The following is a 22,209-nucleotide window of genomic DNA, read 5'->3' as shown; positions in this document are numbered from 1 at the left end:
TGTTGTTAAGGACCACATTTGAAACCATTCTTCTTCCCAGACACTTGATAGAGAGAGGCACGTCCACTGGAATCTGATGATATTCATCTTGCCATTTTACCCCTAAAAACTGGTATTTCGGGGCAGGTCCCTTGACTTTACTTAGCTTTATGGCAAAACCAGCCTTCAGGAGGATATGAATTATCTTTTCCCCTTTCTCAAAAACTTCCTCTGCTGTTTTGCCCTACATGATGATGCCATCAATGTCTGGATCAGATCAGTCCATGGCAAATAGTGGGGCTGTGTTTCCACCCTTTGGACAATGGAATCCAGGTGTACTCAACATCTCTTCAGAATATAGCAAACTGTTGCCTGCACTCTCTTGCTAAAGGAATGGAGAGAAATGCATTAGCAAAATATGGTGGTTGCACCACTTTGCTGCCTTGGACTCCAGTTCGTACTGAAGTTCCAGCATGTCCACAGCACTCAGAGGTGGCATGACTTTGTTCATGATTAGTCTACTGTCAGCCTCCTATCTCCACTGGACTTATGCTCTGGCCATATAGGGATATAAAAGGGTGGCTCACCAGTTCATGAATCATCTCATGGGTGGGGGTCCTGGAGTCCTGGTTTGTGCGGTACTGTTGATGGTGCAATGTTGTGGTAGTGATCGGTACCTGTTGTTCTTCGACCCTCATCAGTCCCACAGCAGAATCACAGAATCACCAGGTTGGAAGAGACCTCTAAGATCATCAAGTCCAAACCATCCCTAACACCTCAACTAAACCATGGCATTGAGTGCCACATCCAACCTGTTTTTAAACACATCCAGGGATGGTGATTCCACTACCTCCCCAGGCAGACAATTCCAGTACTTCACCACTCTTTCCATGAAAAACTTTTCCCTAATATCCAACCTGTATTTCCCCTGGTGCAGCTTAAGACTGTATCCTCTCATTCTGTCAGTTGCTGCCTGGAGAAAGAGACCAACCCCCACCTGACTATAACAACCCTTCAGGAAGTTGTAGAGAGTGATAAGGGCCCCTCTGAGTCTCCTTTTCTCCAGGCTAAACAACCCCAGCTCCCTCAATTGTTCCTGACAGGGTTTGTGTTCCAAGCCCCTCATCAGCCTTCTCTGGACATGCTCCAGCATCTCAACATCCTTCCTGAACTGGGGGGCCCAGAACTGGACACAGTACTCAAGGTGTGGTGTCACCAGTGCTGAGTACAGGGGAAGAATCACTTCCCTGGTCCTGCTGGCCACACTATTCCTGATCCAGGCCAGGATGCCATTGGCCTTCTTGGCCACGTGGGCACACTGCTGGCTCATGTTCAATCAGCTGCCCAGGTCCCTTTCCACCTGGCCACTGTCCAGCCACTCTGTCCCCAGCCTGTAGTGCTGCAGGGGGTTTTTGTGGCCAAAATTCAGGACTCGGCACTTGGACTTATTAAACTTCATCCTATTGGACTCTGCCCATCCATCCAACCATTCCAGGTCTCTCTGGAGAGCTCTCCTACCTTTCAACAGATTGACACACACTCCCAACTTAGTGTCGTCCGCAAATTTACTAATAGTAGACTCAATACCCACATCCACGTCGTCAGTAAAAATATTGAATAGAACTGGCCCCAACACGGATCCCTGGGGGCCACCACTGGTGACCGGCCACCAACTGGAGGCAGCACCATTCACCACCACTCTCTGGGCCTGGCCATCCAGCCAGTTCTTAACCAAGCAAAGAGTGCACCTGTCCAAGCCATAGGCTGCCAGCTTTTCCAGGATTATGCTGTGGGAGACAGTGTTAAAAGCCTTGCTGTAGTCCAAATAGGCAACATCCACAGCCCTTTCTGCATCCACCAGGTGGGTCACCTGGTCATAGAAGGAGATCAGATTGATCAAACACAACCTACTCCTCCTAAACGCATGCTGGCTGGGTCTGATCCCCCAGCTGTCCTGTAAGTGCTGCGTAATGGCACTCAATATAAACTGCTCCATTACCTTGCCGGGTACCGAGGTCAAACTAACTGGCCTGTAATTACTAGGATCGTCCTTCCTACCTTTCTTGTGAATGGGCGTCACATGGCCAGCTTCCAGTTGTCTGGAACCTCACCAGTGAGCCAAGACTGTTGGTAAATGATGCAGAGTGGCTTTGCAAGCACATCTGCCAGCTCCCTCATCACCCTGGGATGGATCCCATCTGCTCCCAATAGATTTATGAACACCCAAGTAGCTCAGCAGTTCTCTGACTGCCTCCTCCTGGATAACAGGGGGACCATTCTGCTCCCTAACACCATCTGCCAACCCAGGAGGACAGTTGTCCTGAGGACAAGCCATCTTCCCACTAAAGATTGAGGCAAAGAAGGCGTTAAACACTTCCACCTTCTCCCCATCTGTAGTTACTAAGTTCCCACCTGCATTCAGTAGAGAACAGAGGTTGGTCTTACCCTTCCTTTTGCCGTTAATATATTTGTAAAAACATTTTTTATTATCCTTCAGAAGAGTTGCCAAGTTGAATTCTGGCTGAGCTTTGTCCTCTCTAATTTTTTTCCTACATGTCCTAGCAACCCCCTTACATACTTCCTGAAAGACCTGACCCTCCCTCCAAAGACGATACATCCTCTTTTTATTCCTAAGTTCGTTCAAAACCTCCTTGCCCATCCAGGCTGGATGCTTGCCTCATTGCCTCATCTTTCGGCACACAGGGACAGTCTGTTCCTGTGCCCTCAAGTTCTCTGTTTTGAAGCAAGCCCACATTTCCTGGACTCCCTTGTTTTTAAGGGCTGCTTCCCAAGGAACTCTCTGAATAAATCTCCTAAATAGGCCAAAGTCTGCCCTCTGGAAGTCCAATGTAAAAGTTTTATTGGTGGTCCTCCTCATTTCACCAAATATCTAGAACTCTATAATTTCATGGTCACTATGCCCCAAGCGGCCTCCAACCACCACATCTTCCACCAGCCCATCTCTATTTGCAAACAACAGATCCAGCATAGTCCCTTCCCTGGTGGGCTCCCTCACCAGCTGTGACAAAAAGTTGTTGTCTTGGTTTGAAAGACAGGTGTCTGCTAAGGAAGGCAGAAGCCTCCCTTGGAATGGCAGATGTAACCCCCTTCCCTCCGAGCTATTATAATTTTGAAATCACGGGGCTTTCAGGCAAAGATGTGGGAAATAGGAATAACAGTTCTTTACTATTATGTATGTGTATAACCAGTCAAACAAACAACAATAACTATGGCAGTAACAGCAAACAATCACAAACCCAGTCCCAGCCTTCTCGGCTGTCAGGCCCTTTCCCCTTGGGTGCAGTTCAGCTCGCCGCCGGCAGGGGCGCTGGCAGCTCCCGGTGAGCAGGGCAGGTGCGATGGTTTCCCCGCGGCTGCAGGGGGCGCTCCGGAGCAAGCTCGGGAAGCACTGGTGCCCTGGGATCCCAGGGAAGGATGGAACAAAAGCTTCACAAACCCTGGGCAGCTGATCCCGGTGTCCGGCTGGACCCTCGGGAACGGCAAGCTGGAATGGCAGGCTGGAGCGGCAGGGACGAGCACAAATCTCAGGTGGCAGATGCGATGTATCTAAGCAGGGAACCCCCAGAGGTCTAGGCGGGCAGGGCGAGCACGGCTACAATGTAGCGAAGGCTCGAAGCAGTGGTGGGGTAGGGCGGCCACAGCCCGGCTCCAAGTGGGGCAGGGAAGGCGGGCTTGGGATCCCGGTGTTTCTCCAGCAGAAAGAAAAATCGGCCGTAGAAAAAACAGCTTCCTCTCTCTCTGGACGCTGAGACTGAACTGACAACACACTCAAGTGAAACAAAAAGAGCAGCCAGGTCTTTTGTTCTTCTTAAGCACCTGGCCATTTTTTTCCCTAGCAACAGTATGGGGGAAAATTCCTTTAACAGAAAAAAACCTAGGAGAACTCTTAAAACTCCAACAGTTGTCCTCCACACACTCTAAGATCTTCCTGGACTGCCTCCTTTCTGCTGCATTAAGTTCCCAAAGATGTCTGTTAGGTTTAAGTCACCTACAAGAACAAGGGCTGGTGATCCTGAAACATTCTCCAGCTGCTTGTGTAATAAGTTGTCCACCTCTTCTTCCTGGCTGGGTGGTTGATGACAGACTCCCAGCAGGACGTCAGCCTTGTTGGCCTTCCCCTTAATCCTTACCCATAGGCATTCGACTTCATCATCATTGATTTCAATACCCATGGCATGAAAAGCCTCCCTAATATGAAGAGCCACCCCTCCACCTCTTCTCCCTTTCCTGTCTCTTCTTTAATTAATGATGTTACTCCTTATCCCAATTTATATAAAAATCAAACCTTATGGTGCAATTATACTTCTTTAGTTCATTCTGTATATGATACTCCTTTTCAATTACCATGTGGAGTATTTTTCATTTGTGGAGATAGAGTTTGGCCTGCTATCCCAGCATACCTCACTGGTGGACCATGTAGCATGGGAAAACTTACTTTGCTAACACCCAGTGCAAAAATGCTCTCTTTTATGAGACATAAAAGTAAAAGGTCTATTCTTCAGTATAAGCCAGATTGTAACGATAATTTTGTACCCTGGGATCCTGTAAAAAGGCTCTCAGCAGCTCTTCTTTTACCACAACTTGCTTCAGGATTAGCACTGAAACAATTAGACCGACTAGGGTGTTGGCTGAGTAAGGAATTCAATGCTACTTCCCTTGCATTAAGTGATATGTTAACAGATACCAAAGATATCAGACGTGCAACTTTGCAGAACAGGGCTGCAATTGATTTCCTTTTATTAGCACATGGACATGTGCTTTTAATTAAAGATTTGACTCTTGTTTGTATAATTAAATTTCACACAAAAGGTCATATATGTAGAACCAAGGATTTCTAATTCCTGAGGTTCAGAAGATACGTTGGGAAGCTGAGGAACCCTTCACGTACTGAAGCAAAGACTGCACCTGAAAAAGTATCCACTGATACATGGATATTTTTAAATTTCCTGAAAGACTGGTATTTGGTGATATCTGTCTGCCACAATTGCAAGCTTTGCAATCCTTGCAGATTGACTGCTCCTATTGAAACAGGAGGCTGTACAAGTTGGCAGCCAGGACAGGCACTTATGATTGCTTTTGCCTGATCCCTAGAAAGATGAAACATTTGCATGAGTGCTTGCGCATTTTGATGAAAAACCCATGACTCAATTGTGCTTGTTCAAAAATGTTAGGCAGGGTATTAACAACAGCTACTGTCAATTCATCAGCTCTTGCATTTCCTTCTGCTTCAGCTATGTGAGTCCTCCCACCACGTTTCCATGATGGTGACTACATCATAGCTTTGCTGTTGTACCATGGCTTCCAGCTCTTCTTGCTTGTTACCCATGCTGCGTGCATTAGTATACATGCACTTCAGCTGGGCTGCTGATTTCACCCCTAACTCTGGCTTACCCACCTTGGGCCTGCTTCCAGAGAGCCCAGCTGCATTCCCTTCCCCCTTCAAACCTAATTTAAAGCCCTCCCAATGAGTTCCACCATTTCATGGGCTGGAAAACTTTTGCCTTTAACCGAGGGATGGAACCCATCTGGTTCCAGCAGGCCAGGTGCCATAAAAGTTGCCACATGATCAAAGAACCCAACCCTTTGCCTGATGACGCCAACCCTTGAGCCACTTGTTGATAATGTGGGCTCCCCTATTCCTTTTGTCATTTGTCCCTGCCACCAAAGGGACTGAGCAGAACACTATCTGTGCTGCTGGCCTATTGGCCACTTGACCCAGAGCCCTAAAGTCCCTTTTAATTGCCCTAACACTTCTCTTTTCAATCTCATCACTGCCAACCTGGAGTATCAACGGTGGGTAATAATCAGTGGGCTGAATCAGCCCAGGGAGTCTCTCAAGTAATATCCTGTACCTGAGCCCCAGGGTAGCAGCAGACTTCTCTGTGGGATGGGTCTGGTTGACATATGGGGCCCTCTGTTCACCTCAGAAGGGAGTCACCTACTACAACTACCCTTCTTTTCTTTTTAATGTTAGAGGTGGTGATCCGTCTGACAAATGAAATGTAATTGGGAGGCCCACTGGGCAGATCATTTCCTTCAGCGACATCTGGCTGACCCTCTAGATACAGGGCCTCATACCTATTCTGAAGTGGCACCTGGATAGGTGATGGGGGTCGGGAGGAATTTTTATTACCCATTTTCATTCCCCTTCATCCACCAGGTGTCCTCCTATTGCCTGACGGTGGGAGGCATGGGAGTCCTCAGACTCCTGGCAGGCTTCCCTCAAGGATGAAAGGGCAGAACTCCACCGATCTATTTCCCTCTTGTTGCTATGACCCAGCCCACTGCAGGACGGGGGCAGCAAGATGCCAATCAATCCCAAGCCCTCCCCTGGACTGAGTTTCCCCAAGACACAGACTTGGAGGGTAGATCGAGGGGTGGCTCAGAAGCTTAAGCCGCATCGCCCTGGGGCTGCGCCTGGGTCCAAGCCGCCTCCACATGTTCGGGAAATTTCTCGGTTACTCGGCTGTTCACTGGTTCTTTGTTATAACTCCTGCCTCTCAGTTTCCCCCATTGGTTCTTGTTGAATTGTATCCTCCCCCTGGCTTGTAACTCATTGGTTGTTTTCCCCTTTTCCTGCGGTTTTCAAACCCCCTATAAAACTGAGGGAAAAGCCTCTTGGCGGGATCCCAGATTAAGATCATTGCCATGTTCTGGTTGCTAAACTTCTGACAATAAACCTGTTAGGAGCCAGACCAGAACCGCCTCTCTCTTCCTTTATCTCCAAACTAACGTGAGCCTATATTATTGGCTCCTGCTGTGTCTCTGCAAAGAAGCCAGCTAGCTCAGCCAGCAGCACCTTTCCTGATGCCAAAGTCGCTTCTGCAACGCACAGAAGTAACGTAGCTGGACTCTCTCTGATCGAGGGCACGCCAGAGCTTGTGCCATGAGCACAGAACTGCGTTACCCTCTCACTTTCCCTAATACTCCTTAGTCTTCCTACTTCCTCCTTAAGCTCAGCCACCAGCGAAGGGAGATCATTCACCTGTTCACACAGCAGGCAGGCTTCTTTTGCATCGCACCCTGGTACCATTGACAAGCTCAAACACTCCTCACAGGAAGGTGTCTGGACAGACGCATCGTTCTTAGAGGGTTCTGTTTGGCTACATACACTTTTACTAACTGCAGCCCTTGATTGTGTAAAAACCATTACTAGCAACAAAACCCCAAACCAACCAACCAACCAACCAACAAAATTGCAACAAACAACTAAAAACCCCACTAGCAGGAGGAATCCTGCAATGCTGCCTGCTCGCCCTGCCTGTGCAAACTGTGGCGCAAACTGCCACGCCACGCCCTCAGAGATGTGCCCCACTCCTGTTTGCCTGCTCCTGTTCGCCGCACTCCCTAGAATCCTTTTTAATCACTCTGCCGCTGACCAGAGAAGAAACCCCGCCCTGAGCCTGTGTGACTAACAAGAAGGGTCCTCTAAGAGACCAGACAAAGTGTTCAGCTGTCTAATTTCCTCTGTCTCTACAGCAGCTATCCCAAAAGCCCAACAATGCCCTCTTGGGTCCTTGAAATACCCTCTCCTGAGTTAATCTATACCAAGGACACATAGGGCCTCTTGGGTCAAGCAGAAAGGGGTGTTTTTGCCATTCATCCCTGTCAGGCTCACTTTAGCTCCCATCCTGTCAGCTGTCACCCCAGAAACAGAGTTAGATTCTGCCCCTACAGATCTTGATGGCATCAGGGTACATTGTGTGCTAAACTAAAGCCTCATGCTCTTGCAGGTCTGATGCACCAGGCCATCAGATCCACACAGTCCAATAGATCCAGTTGTCCCTTTCTTCCTGCTGGAGGCAAGGCCCCTCTAGTTCTAGTCATAGTAGTTGTTGTTCATGTCTTGTAAATATGAACTTGAGGTCCCTTCAAGAGGATCAGAAATACCATTCGGCCCTTCCATTCTGTCTGAGGACTTGCCCACTGGAAACTGGAGCAGCATTTATCATTGAAGAATTTCCTGTGGTGGTTGTCCTTTCTCTCCACTCACACACCTGTGCTGCTAGGGGAGAGGTAGGTTTTCTATCTCACTTCCTCATGTCCTTTCTGTGGTCATGCAGGTAAAAGCACAGGTTACCTTGTGGTATGTACTGTCTCTTGAGAGCAGGTAGAATGGTACTTCCCAATTAAGTGTCTACTGAGACCCTCCAGACCATGCTGCTACTCATTTGCTTTCCTGCCTTGCCCTCTGTGGCAGGCTGGACAGGAGAGCTGGAGGTACAAAAGGTAAAGGTCATGGGTTAAAATAAGAACAATTTACTGGAAACTGCAGTTAGATAAGAAAACAAACCGTAACAGCAACAATACTAAAAACAAAAGCCTACAAAAGAGAGAGAATGATTCACAGGCAAAATGCTCAATGCAGAGCCAGACCCAACTGCAGCCCCATACCCCGACCAGAAAAGACCTCTTAACCCTGTAAGACTCCCTTTTCCCCCAGCAATGATGTGAGGTGATACAGAATAACCTCCAGGTTCTAGACATGTTCCCTCTTGGTTACTGAAAAAATCATCCCTGTCCTTGCTGGAACCAGGACAGGTTTCAACTCCCCTTCCATGAGCATGGACTTCTTCCCCTAGATGAGGTTGCTCAGAGCCCCCTCCAGCTGCACTTTTAATGCTTTCAAGGATGGAGCATCCACAACTTCTCTGGGCAACCTGTTCCAGTACCTCACCACCCTCAATAAAAAGAATTTCTTCTGTATATCTAAGCCAAATTTCCCTCCTTTGAACCCATTACTCTTTGTTCTATCTCTAGAATTCCTGATGAAGGGTCCCTCTCTGGCTTTTCTGTAGGTCCCCTTCAGATAATGGAAGGTTGCTATGAGGTCTCTATGCAAGCTTCTCTTCTCCAGGCTGAATGGCCCTGACTTTCTCAGCCTGTTTTCATAGGGGAAGGGCTCTAGTCCCCTTATCAACTTTGTGGCCCTCTGGACTTGTTCCAACAGTTCCATGTCCTTCTTATGTTGGGGGCACTAGAACTGAATGCAGTATTCCAGGTGGTGTTTCAAAAGCAGAGTACAGGGGGAATCGCTTCCCTTGACCTGCTGCTGTGCTCCTTTTGATGCAGCCCAGGATTGGCTTTCTGGGCTGTGAGCACACACTGCTGGCTCATGTTGAGTTTTTCCTCACCTGTCACCCCCAAATCCTTCTTCACAGGACTGCTCTCAATCACTTTTCTGCCCAACCTGTAGGTGTTCCTGGGATTGCCGCAGCCCAGGTGGAGGACCTTACACTTTGCTTTGTTGAACCTCATGAGGTTTGCATCGGCCCACCTCTCAAGCCTGTTGAGGTCCCTCTGGATGGCATTATCCCTTTCCTCCATCCTATTGACTGCACTGCCACAGAGCTTGGTGTCATCCATGAACTTGCTGAGGGTACACCAAACCCACTGTTCATGTTGCCAACAAGGATGTTGAACAGTGTCAGCCCCAACACCAATTCCTGAGGGACACCACTTGTCACGAGTTTCCATGTCGACAATGAGCCATTACCGCACCACTGTTTGTGTGCAGCCATCCAGCTAAATCTTTATCCACTGAGTGGTCCATCCATCAAATCCATGTCTCTCCAGTTTAGAGACAAGGAAGTCATGTGGGACAGTGTTGAATGCTTTGCACAAGTCCAGTTAGATAATGTCAATTGCTTTGTCCCCATCCACCAACTCTGTAGTCCTGTCAGAAAGCCATCAAACTTGTCAGGCATGATTTCCCCTTAGTGAAGCCATGTTGGTTGTCACCTGTCATCTCTTTGTTTACCAACATAGTTTCCAGGAAAATGCTCCTTGATCTTGCCTAGCACAGAGGTGAGACTGAATTGCCTGTAGTTCTTTGGGTCTTCCACTTTCCCTTTTTAAAAAGTAGAGGTTATATTTCCCTTTTTTCAGTCATCAAGAACTTCACCTGACTGCCACAATTTTTCAAATATGGTGGATAGTAGCTCAGCAACTGTCTACCAGTTCCCTTAGGACCCACAGATGAATCTCATCAGATCCCATAGACTTGTGCACATTCTGGTTCCTTAGATGGTCTCGAACTTGATTCTCTCCTACAGTGGTCTTAGGATCTTTGTTCTCCCAGCCCTTGCATTTGCCTTTCATGACTTGGGCTGGACCACTTGCTGTGGAAGACTGAGTCATAGAATTCATTGAGAACCTCAGTCTTCTCAATATTCCAGGCTTATCCAGGTAGCCAGGTTTCCCACTTCCTTCTGGAGAGGGCCTACATTATCTCTAGTCTTTTTTTTTTTGTTAGCAACATACTTATAGAAGCTCTTTCTATTGTCTTTGACATCTCTGGCCAGACTCAGTTCTAACTGGGCCTTAGCTTGTCTTTGCTTCTACCTTCTGTAAACTTCTTTTTTATCTCTGAGGTGCTCAGCAACTCCTTATCCATCTATGGATGCCTCCTGGCATTTTTGCCCCATGTACTCTTGTTGAGATACATTGTTCCTGATCTTGGAGGAAGTGATCCTTGAATATTAGCCAGTGTTCTTGAGCCCCTCTTCTCTCCAGGGCTCTAGCACATGGGACTCTACCACATAGGTCCCCAAAGAGGCCAAAGTCTGCTCCTCTGAAGTCCAGGGCAGGTGATCTTGTTGCGTATGGTTTTATTATATGTATCATATGTTATCTATTTATTATATGTTAAATATATTTATAGAAAATTTATTTCAGGTACCTATTTTTAAAGATGCAAATTAAAAATTGTTAGATTTGTGTCTGATGTGTTATATTGGAGGTTGGTTTTTTATAAAAGGCAACAGTGGCTTGAAAATGCTTAATTTTGGAAGACTTCATTTGTTGTCTTTGGATGTTGTTGTCTACAAATTCAGTGATTGCATTGTGTTTGAACAGTGTCCCCAAAAAACTAATTCACACTAACATCTCAAAAAGAAGTAGTCTGCCAAAAGGAAGGTTTGCTTTGGGAAATACCAATTAGCAGATTGCTGGTTGTGAAAAAAGAATATAGCAGCCTTTCTTTCTCTCCCACATCTGAAATTTATCCTTGTTCAGCTCTCACATTTATTCAGTGGAATGAGTCATCTCACCTCATCTTAGCTGTCTGAAACCACAATGATCACCTAAGATAATCTTCTGGCTCATTTCTCTCACTAGTGGGGGAAGGCAGGCACATCAAAGAGGCAGTGCACCCTTTCCTGAGGATGTATATGACAGGCAGCTGGTTTATCATAGGTATCCATCTCCAGTGACTTCCATGAACATCTGTGTACCTGATTTCTATAAAAGGCTAGTGCTAGGTGAAGCAGTTGACTTGAATAAAAAAACCCCTAAAACATGACCAATCATTTTAACTGCTTATATTTTCTGATTCAGTTCCCAAAGTTCAAAACCTGAGAATGGGGGAAGTGTTTGCATATTGGAAGAGTACACATTCTTTAGAGTTTTAGGTAGCAGGAGAGGGAGACAAGGGTAATTTACAGGAATTGGTGCTGAGGAAGTGCCTAGGCTGTTGTTTTATTGAAAATCATTCAGTAAGCCAAAGTTTGCTAAAGTTTCCGGTGCAGGACTTCATAGGCATGAAGAAATTTATAAATGTGAAGTGAAAACCTAAACTATTTAAGGTTTCACTTATAGTTGACTAATGTTGTGAAAAGTTTATCTGACTCAAGGTGAATTGAAACAAGCTTTTTACCATCCTGCCAAGGCCACTGAACTTATTGTTGCATTTTCATGCTTCTAATAATAAAAAAATAACTGATTACTCAAAATTTTTAATGTTTATGTTTTTATTCAAATGAAGAAGGATATTTCAGGAAACATGAACAAGGCAAAGCAATTACTTGGGAAACTGCATATAAATTTTTTGGATGAAAAATGCCAGTGTAGCAGTACTGTGTGTTTGCTCTTTGCAAACATGTTTTTATTTCTTCTGAATGTTGTGACTTGCATTTTTTGTATACAAAAGAAGTGACAGAAGATGGCTATCCAGCCTAATACAAATCCATTGGGTCACAGGCTACCAGCTACTCTATTTTTAGTTTCATTTTGAGGATTACTATTTAAACTGGCTTTCTAGGCTGTGTCTTTTCCTCAGTGGTACATACATTCTATATATATGCAGAGCCTTAGATTAAGATGTGGCAGACTGTGGAATGAATAATACCTGCTGACTCTTGTAAAAAGAGATGGTGAGCTTCTGGGTTACTTCCTGTGTATGCTGTACCTCTCCCACCAATCCTCTGTTTGAATGGGTCTCAGGGATTTGCTATGCAAACTGTGGACACATCTGTCCACCCAGATGACTGAAACTACTCCATATATCCATTACACACATAACCACATGTAGTCTGCTCTGATGCTTTTGGACAGTGTTAAGTATCCTGTGTATTTGCTTTACAGTTTTTTACACCCCAACAGGCAGGCAGATACTGTTGCGGGGTGTCTATCAGACCTTCTATGTGCTCATGCTTAGATAGTCTGCACATGCTGTCTAACTCTGATATGACTCCAGAATATCAGATTTATCAAATTTGTACATTATAGTGAGATGGCAGATGCACATCTATTTCTGTGTAGGAATTCTTTGATACAGTTCACTGCACAATGAACATCTATTTCTCAAACTTAGTAAGAATTTCTTACCCATAATTATGGTGGTTTTCCAGAGAAGAGTGAGGAATGTGCGGATGCTCAGAAGGCAGGGTTTTGTCTTTCAGTTCAGCAGATGTTTATATTCCAAACTTTAGGAGCAACTCTTGGTGTTTTTGTGGGTGTATACTGAAGCCAGCTTTTATGCAGTCAGATCTACTTCTGATTACTAATTTTTTAATTTCTAAAGTTTGTGGTTGTTTTTTAATATTTTTTTTAAAGCCATTTGAGCTGGCTATCAAAGGAATGTTGTCACAAATGAGTTGATCTTGGAGATGACTGCTAAGATCACGGAGTCCAACCATTAACCCAGCACTGCCAAGCTCTTGCTAAATCATGTTCCTAAGTGCAAGAGGTGAAATTGACTGAATTTCAAGATTATTTCAGCCACCTTGAAACAGAAGTATTCAGCTAATAAATTTGCCTGGATTCCCTTCAATCCATTTAGGATTATTAAAAAACCCATATACTTGGAATACATTAAAGGCAAATGATCACCAGGCTCTTAAAGTACACTTAATTGGGAGCAGCTGCTGTGACTCAATGAATCAGCACTAGTTAGATATAATGGATAGTGTAATTTTTTTTCACATGAGAATGGCTGATGTTGTGAGAAGCAGCTGTACTTCTGTTTCTAAATGATTGATGCACGTAGTACATTGCATAATCTTCTTTGATGAAGAATGTTGGTGTCATGAAGCAACCATTACTCACTGTGCTGTTATTGAACATGAATTTTGAATGAGTTGCAGCGTAAAGCTGCCAGATATTTATATCAATTAAATAAAAGTCAGGAAGAGCCAAAGGTCATGTTCTTTCTATAATATTGACTCCTGTGGCTTGTGTACAATGTTTCTGGTAGCTAATTACAGGGTCATATCTGCAGACTCCCCATAGTCTGCAGAGGAGGCATATGAAAGAAATGAGGAGAAGAAACGAGGAGGCATATGAAGTAATACTTACTGTTTGGATGCAAAAGTAGTGCATTCTGTTTAATATAGATGGGATAGTCTAAGGGTGGCTGCTTGATCTAATGAAAATCATAGCATTTCCTACCCTTGTATAGTATTTCTACAACAGTGTTTCTAAATATACTCCAATACAATTTTGCATATGTGTACAATCAATCATTAGGAATAACAGTCATTTGTTAACAGATACTATTCAAGAAGTTCCTTCTTATGTCTGGATTGAAATTGTCCTCTCTTAGCTTCTGTGTTAAATTTCAAGTGATTTCTATTTCCACTTATTTCAGTTGTGAGTAGGGGAGGGACAGATGTTTAATGGAAGTGATTGTCCTGCTCTGCTTTGCACTGGTATGGCCTCACCTTGAGTACCATGTGCATCTTTGCGCACCACTATATAAGAAAAGTATTAAACTATTAGAAAGTGTCCATAGGAGGGCCACAAGTATGGTGAAAGGTCTGGAGGGGAAGCCTTATAAGGCGTGATTGAGACCATGTGATCTATTCAGATTGGAGAACAGGAGACTAAGAGGAGACCCATTGCAGTCTTCAACAATCTCATGAGGGGAAATGGAGGGGCAAATACTGATGTCTTCACTCTCATGATTAGTGACAGGACTCGAGTCTGAGTTCAGAAGCCTTTGGGCAATGCTCTCAGGCATATGGTGTGATTCTTGGAGTATCTTGGGTGGAGTCAGGAGCTGGACTCAATGATACTGATGGGTCCCTTCCAACAGCATATTCTATCATTCTGTGATTGTATGATTCTGTGATAACTCATGGACTTACATATATTTGACTGCCATCATTGTAACTGATCTTTGAAAAGTCATTTTTGTTGCTTTCACGTATGTAGCTTCAAAAAACTTTAGACTTCCAAAAGTTTTCACCTGTCAAGATGTGTACGCTCACTCTCAACCTATTTTGATTTATACTAATCAGATTTTTGTTTTCCTTTTCTTTAGATTGCGGTCTTTGGTAAAGCAATTAGAGAGAGGCGAAGCTTCAGTTGTAGATCTAAAGAAGAATTTGGAATATGCGGCAACTGTTCTTGAGTCAGTATACATTGATGAAACTAGGTGAGCTAACTACAGACATCAGCACTCATATCTAGCACCAGTTGTAATTTACATGTCAACTGTGAAAGTTGTTTGAGCCAAGATTTATTACTGACAGGCAATATGGTTTAAATCTTTAGAATATTGTATTCTGTGTAGTACAGATCTTCAATCCTTCATTTAAAAGATTCTTCAAGTTTCCTGGGACAAGGAAGGAGATCAAAACCAATCATAAATGTAATATACTTTTTCTCAGATAAATGTATTCATAGTAACTGTGTTCCACTTCTTCTGACAGTTTCTAAATTTCTACTCATCTATTTCTTCTGAAAAATGTTCGATAGTAAATAATGTAGACGACTGTATGCTACTAACCCAGAAAATAGAAATTCCTAGAAATGACCATAAATTACCTTTGAAAGCAGAAGGTTCAGAAACATTGATAAGCTGAAGATGTGATGTCAGTAGATGATTATATAGTTGTGCTTCAGAAGGCTGATACTTCTTGTTTCTCAGCCTTGTAGTGAATTTTACAATGTGAAATGTAAGCATGTAAAAGAATAAACAAACAGTTGAAGATTTGTACTATTGTGTTTTATTAGGGCTGATGAATCAAACACTTTCAACAGCTGCTTTAATTAGAATATATGTGAGTTTCTTTTTTGTTAATAATACTGTAGTGCTCTCAAAGGAAGTCTATTTACCCTTCTGTTTCCTCATCCTTCTAGGCGCTTACTGGACACGGAAGATGAGCTCAGTGATATCCAGTCTGACTCTGTGCCCTCAGAGGTCCGTGACTGGTTGGCTTCTACCTTCACACGGCAAATGGGGATGATGCTCAGAAGGACTGAGGAAAAACCCCGGTTCAGGAGTATCGTCCATGCAGTGCAAGCTGGGATATTTGTGGAAAGGTAAACTATCATGTAATTACTTTGTTCTAGTAACTGCCCAGGTACTGCAGATTGCATCTGTCGTGTGTGATGGCACAATGACAGGAGGTGGAGGGGAGTACCTTAGGTCAGAAGACCTCAGAGCCCTAGTAGAAGACTACTGAATGAAGAACACTTCAATGTGCTTCTGTTAATGTTTCTACACAGATCTGGGTAACACCTCAAAACTCAGGGTTCATTAAAAGATTGCAAACTGAAACAATACCTAGTCCTCTGTTCTTACTATAGTACAGATATAGTAGCACAGTTGGCATAATTTTGACAGACAATATGCGCTTCTGCATAGTTCTAGGTCAGGAGTGGCAGCATTTAAAATTTGGACAGATCAAACTCTCCCTTGCTTCTGTTTACCTCTGTGGTCTAGTCTTTTTTATGAAGAAGTGCTAAGATACAGAACAAAATCCTTTACCATAGCATTATTGGAATGAATTCTAGATCAAAAGTGATGTGAAAATTTTGGAGCTCAATGAGGATTTCCAAAAAGCCATTGAGTCCTCTCAGCCTTCCCTCTTGTGATTTTCATCACAACCTGTTGCTAAAACTGATTTTAATTTTGAACTCTTTAAAACATTTATTCATTTCAATTTGGACTCACTTCCAATCTTACCTTTTCTTATCAAGTAACCACTCTTCACTGACCTTCTTTGTTCAAGCTTGAAGGAGGGCTGGTGCATATGAAACTGTCAGCAGTCATTAGACACCGGCTCTCAGATCTCTGGGGTAATTTTGTAACAGCAAAATTCAAGTCAGGAATAGAAGAGCAGAGCACCTTTCACTGTTCATCAGAATTGCACTCACAGCCTAACAGCCCTCTGTGCAGGAGGTTGTGCGTATCAGACAGTCTCCTTCCACACAGAAGTCTCCTTCATCATGACTATAGCCAATATTTTTATCTGTGCACCAAAGTTACTGTACATGTGTTAAGAGTGGCAGCAAACCGTAATAAGACTAAACTTCTCATTTATCCTTGGCACTGGTTTCTCCAAGGTTTGACAGGCTACTTTTGAATTAACCCTCACTCTCAGTGGGGGACTTGCTCAACAAGGAAGTAAATGCAGAAAGCTGGCTCAGTAGGCTGTTTTCCAGCTGACCTGGATCACTGTGACCCAAAGCAGGAAGTGGAAGGAAGTGTTCAGATATAACATTGGAAGAGGGTTGTGACTCTCCTGAGCTAGGGGAAAGGGGTTCTGCTTCAATTGTCTCTTAAGAGAATGCTATGGAGCTTCTGACTGGAGAAAGAAAGGGATAAGAAATTCTGTGATTTGGGGAATGGATTAATGTAAGTCTCCAAAGGGGAATGATTTTTTTCAGGTCTGAGTGCAGAAGATGACAAATTAAAATGGCAGTGAAGGAAGACTTTGCATAGGATCATTTCAGATGGGAGAAGAGGGCTTTCCATCATCTCCTTTTGCTTTAGGGCAAAAAAGGGTGACCTGTGGAAAGGCATTCTGGCTATGACAGTGTTTCTGCATTCACCAAATCCAAACACAGCGTGTCCTGAAAACAAGTTTAAAAACTTGTACATACTTTATAATCTGTTTAAAATATACTTTCTAATCAAGTTTAAAATCTGGTACAGACATACTTTGATTAATATGGTTACAGATGTTGATTATTGCCTTGTTCTTTCTCTCTCACTTCCTGAAACACACATATGGCAAGCACCCAAAAGGTTTTATACTAATCTTGAAAACATGCAGACAAAAGTAACAGCTGTATCACACTGAAGTTGATTCACTGCATACAAATGGCTTCTGGTACGTTCAGAATTAGCTTGCATGTGGGCCAGCAAGGACATGGGGAACTGAAAAGTCAGTACAGTTATGTGCAGTGGAAAATGCAGAACATTTTATTTAGTTGAGTGTAGCCTTTCCATCTGATGAAGACCTGATATTGGCAAATTCTTTGTCATGTTTGGCTGGGTAACCAAGATATGAGATACTGGGAAGTGTATAGTCTCAAATTAGGCTATACAATAAGAATAGTACAGAGAATATTGGGCAAGTTAGGAACAAAATGGAAGGAAAGAAGGTCCATATTCCAGTAAGAGTTTTCTGGGCTAAATAAGGTCTTCTGTAATGGTCTGTTACTTTATGAGTTTTGTTGATTGCTTTGTTTCATTTAATTCTATTTATGTGTTGCTTTATTTCATCTTGGTAGAATGTACAGGCGTACTTCAAATATGGTTGGCTTGAGCTACCCACCAGCTGTAATTGGAGTGCTAAAGGTAATCCCAATAAAAAGGTATTGAAGGGGGGGAGGGGGGTCTGTACAAAGCATCAAAATAATACTGTGATATTTGACATGATAAGGGCGATCTTAGTACTTGGCCTTTCCTGCTCTCTGACATTTAGTTAGTTCCCATACATTAATCATTTAACTGGCCTAAGGGATTATCCTTGCAATAAAAGAAAGAATAGAGTTCAAGACTGTGGCCATTTTCAGGTGTGAAGGTTTCAATTCTGTTCTAGATTACAGTGATTAAAAGGAGGATTTAGGAATCAATCACAACATCCCACAGGGAAGAAAGAAAACACAGATTGAGAGAGATGGAGAAGGAAAAGGATCCGTTGCTGTGAGAGAAGGGAATTTCTTGCATTGTTCAGCTTCAGGTCTTCAAAGTGACAATCAGTTTATGAATGTGGACCCTTCTGTGACTTTTGAGATTTCAGAGTGAAAACAATTAGTCAGAAGTAGTCTGAAGAATAAACAAAGCTTTAATCCATGGGACAATTGCAAGATTCTTGACTTAGGCAGGAATTATCAAGCCTACAAACAGAAGTTAGCAACCAGCTGCCTATACCGCAGCTTTGCAGACTACATGTTGCATGTGGTTCAACCACGTCATGCAATGGTGAAAAAAGGTGATACAGTAGGGCAATATACAGGGATATTAAGTGTAAAATTCATTAAGACATCTTGCAGCATTTCTCCACATTGGAAAGATTTACAGTTAGGGTATCCTTTTCATTTTGGATAGTAGAACTCATCAAAAGATATGGAGGAATTGCAAGAAGAATGATCAAACATGCCTTTCATATACAGAATCGAAGTGTCCACCCACATCTTTTTCCAACTGCATATTGACACGTGCTAGCTTCACTCCTGAAAATTCTAAATTATGTGTTCTTTTGCAACTACACTGCCAGCTTATGAGGGAACGCATCTATAATGGTACCTCTTCTCCTGAGTTCCTCCGCAGTAACAAGACAGTTGAAGACCCATCACCTACTCTCAGTTGACTTAAGCCTTATAGAATTCCTCCCTTCTTTCTATGTTTTCAAATGATTAAGTTGTAAAAAGAAGCGATCATGTTAGAGTAAGTTTCAACAAACCAATAACAACAAAGTAACTGACTAATTTTGCTTAGAGTGAAATAGCACCTACCTAGTCACTCTACGCTCTAGAATATATTTTTTTCCAAAACTCTTTTGAGAACATGTCTTTGCCGGGATGTTTTTGGGTTTGGTAATGGATTTAGTTGAAATGGGAGTTACTTTGAAGAAGTCAAAACAGGGTCCCTAGCAAAGTGGTCACAGCACCAAACCTGACGGAGTTCAAGAAGCATTTGGACGATGCTCTCGGGCACATGGCGTTACTCTTGGGGATGTCCTGTAAAGGACTAGGAGGTGGACTTGATGATCCTTGTGGGTCCTTTCCAACACAGGAAGTTGTATGATTCTGTCAAGTCTTCTCTCTTAAAAAGAATATTTCATCTTAAATTTCTCAGTCCCATCTCCTCCATTGAAAATGATGTATTTTGTTGCTTGCTTCAGTCCAGTAAGGTCAAGTCAAAATCCCTTACAGCTACCTGACTGCTTAGTGTGCTCTGTAAAATGACCTGATGATTTAAGCATGCAAAAGGGTGTAAGAGTGTACCATACACACGTCTTCAGCTGTTCTGGATTGCCATAATCAATATTCCCCTCAGAGTCATGCTAATAAGGACAAGGATTGAGATGAAATGAAGTCAAAAAAAGCTTTTTTTTTAACTACACATTCTCATTTTTGCTGCTGTGGTCAAGAGGACATCTTCACTTAAAAAACCAAAGCTGTGGAATCACAGCTTTTTGACAGAGGTAGGTTTTAATAAAACAATGAAATAATGCAGCTTCTGCAAAAAAATGCAGACTTTAGTGCAAGTCCTAGATCTGTCTCACTTTTTCAGTGGATGAAAAGTTTGGCATTTTTTAAAATCGGTTGTGTAGTCTCTCTTTTTATATATATTTTTTATTAATTTTTCTACTGCAGTGGTCTGTTGCCTTTCTGTATGACATGGGTGTGAAGATATAAGACTGACTGCCACAAAAGGGACAATCAGCCTTGTCTTTCATTTGAATAGTGGCTAAACTAACCATTCATACAGACATGTTTGAATAAGGAAGTATGTTAATTTACAGAGTATGCTGTGGTGATCTGCCATTCATCAGTCTAGTGCTAGAGACAGAACTTCACATTAATGCCATAGGAGTTACGTGCTTTAGAATTTAATTTTTCAGCCTTTTCTGATGCCCATGCCATCACAGGAATATTTTCTAGGCTAGCTAATACACAGGTAATGAACATAGAACCGGTAGTCACTTACAGTGCCTGCAGTATAGACTTCTGCTTACCCGTGGCTACAAAAATGTCATGCCTTCCACTAATGTTGAGCAGAATAACATCTCTCCCTGAATTTGCTTGTTGACTTCTCTAAGAAGTCCCCAAGGTTAAGAAGAGACAGAAAGCTAGGAAACTGAGCATTTAGAAAGAAATAGTGTTTCTCTTCATCTCTTGCTAGATAACAAGTGCTGTCACCTCCCACAGACTTCCCTAAAATTTGAGTTTTGAGCTCAAACTTCTGCAAGAAGGTTAGACCTTAAACTCTAACTATATGAGCTGAGAAGTGAACCTCCTCTCCTTGATCTCTTGACTTACCAGCCTGCAGCACTAGTATGTAATTTACAGCTGACTATAGTTTTCCCAATCGGAATTAGATATTTATTCTTCTGTTATAAATTCTGTTGGATTTTTATATAATTGTTAGCACTTAATGTATCATGTCAGCCCAAATAGGGCCATCTCAATGTCTCAGGTACTAAAGCAAAACAGGATTTTTGTCTTTTAGGATTCATCCTTTGGTGATTAAATTCTGGTGTAGAGAATTGCCATGTTTAGAATAAACAAACAGCATACTTGTTCTTAATGGAAGCTTCTTAAACACAAATCACACAATACTGATACTGTAAGTACACAGATGATTCTGCATTGGTTAAATGAATTTGAAGAATTTATTAAAAAAGAAACGATACACTTATATTACTACTGTAATTCTCAAATTGTAAGAGAAAGTGAGGAAACTGAATTATCATGGTAAAAGGGATGACCATATTAACTGTCTTTTCTATCTGCTCTTGCAGAATGTAGACAAGTGGTCCTTTGATGTATTTGCACTAAATGATGCCAGTGGGGATCATGCACTGAAATTCATTTTCTATGAACTTCTCACACGCTACGATCTGATCAACCGTTTCAAGGTCAGTAGTTAGAAGATGGCTATCTTCATTCATCTTGAATTTTGTTCAACTTCCCTCTCATCCTGGTTTTTCCAATTTAAAATGCAATTTTAGTCATCTTTGAAGAATTTGTGAACATTGCACTTTCCCTAATAAGCAAGACCAGATATGATTTAAGTAGTACTTTCAGTTGCAATGGAGCACCATGAACTAGGTGGGGTTCCAAATGAAATCCATGGGAAATACTGCATTTTATCCTCTGAGAATGATGGTATCATTTTCCTGAGCTTTATAGGACCCTCAAGCATGCAGGCCCAAAAGAGAACAAGAGACTATGAAAGCAAATTCAAATTCATTCCAATTAGATTGGCCAGCAGGTCAAAGGAGGTGATTCTGCTCCCAACTCTGCTCTCATGAGACCCCATTTGGAATACTGCATCCAGGTCATCCATGTCTGGAGTTCTCAGGACGGGAAAGACATGAACCTGTTGGAGCCGGTTTAGAGGAGAGTCACAAAAATTATCAGAGGACTGGAGCACCTTTCCTGTGAGGCCAAGAGAGTTAGTGTTGTTAAGCCTGCAGAAGAGAAAGTTCTGGGGATTGTTTATTGCAGCCTTGTGGTAGTTGAAGGGGATCTATAAGAAAGGTGGGGAAAAACTTTTTAGCAGGGCTTGTTGCAGTAGGACAAGGGCTAATGATTTCAAACTAAAAGAGGATAGATTTAGACTAGATATATGGAAGATTTTCTTATGGTGAGAGTGGTGAAACACTGGAAAAGGTTGCCCAGAGAGGTGGTAGGTGCCCCATCCCTGGAAGCATTCAAGATCAGATTGGACTCTGAGAAACCTGGTCTAGTTGAACATGTCCCTGTTCATTGCAGGGCCAGGTTGACTAGGTGACTTTTAAAAGTCCCTTCCAGCCCAAACTATTCTATAATTTTGTAACTGTTACAGAGGTTTCCTCCAACTTTGAACAGGAAACACTGCCATTCAGTTCTTGACCACTCTCCCCATGCAGATACTCTGTTGTCCCTTCTACTGTTGACATTTCCATTTCCCAGGGGTTCCCACTCACTTTTACTGGAAAGAGTTTACAGGTGTCTAGATCCCATAGTTCTTCAGGAACTGCC

The 22,209-nt window shown here is 42.9% G+C and overlaps 1 protein-coding gene across 10 annotated transcripts in view; it reads left to right on the top strand.

Moving 5' to 3' along the window:
* PDE1C (phosphodiesterase 1C) overlaps positions 1-22,209 on the top strand; it is a 417,412-nt gene that overhangs the window by 223,061 nt on the left and 172,142 nt on the right. For all 10 annotated transcript variants that reach the window (XM_069007856.1, XM_069007860.1, XM_069007858.1 and 7 more), the window contains exons 5-8: positions 14,543-14,656; positions 15,364-15,546; positions 17,746-17,812; positions 20,985-21,101. In XM_069007856.1, the coding sequence (XP_068863957.1) occupies positions 14,543-14,656; positions 15,364-15,546; positions 17,746-17,812; positions 20,985-21,101 (481 nt within the window). The remainder of the gene's footprint in view (positions 1-14,542; positions 14,657-15,363; positions 15,547-17,745; positions 17,813-20,984; positions 21,102-22,209) is intronic.

This window comes from Aphelocoma coerulescens, chromosome 2, assembly GCF_041296385.1.
Source record: "Aphelocoma coerulescens isolate FSJ_1873_10779 chromosome 2, UR_Acoe_1.0, whole genome shotgun sequence".
Taxonomy (NCBI): domain Eukaryota; kingdom Metazoa; phylum Chordata; class Aves; order Passeriformes; family Corvidae; genus Aphelocoma; species Aphelocoma coerulescens.
The sequence above is the reverse complement of the archived record's forward strand: the minus strand, read 5'-3'. Positions and strand labels throughout refer to the sequence as shown.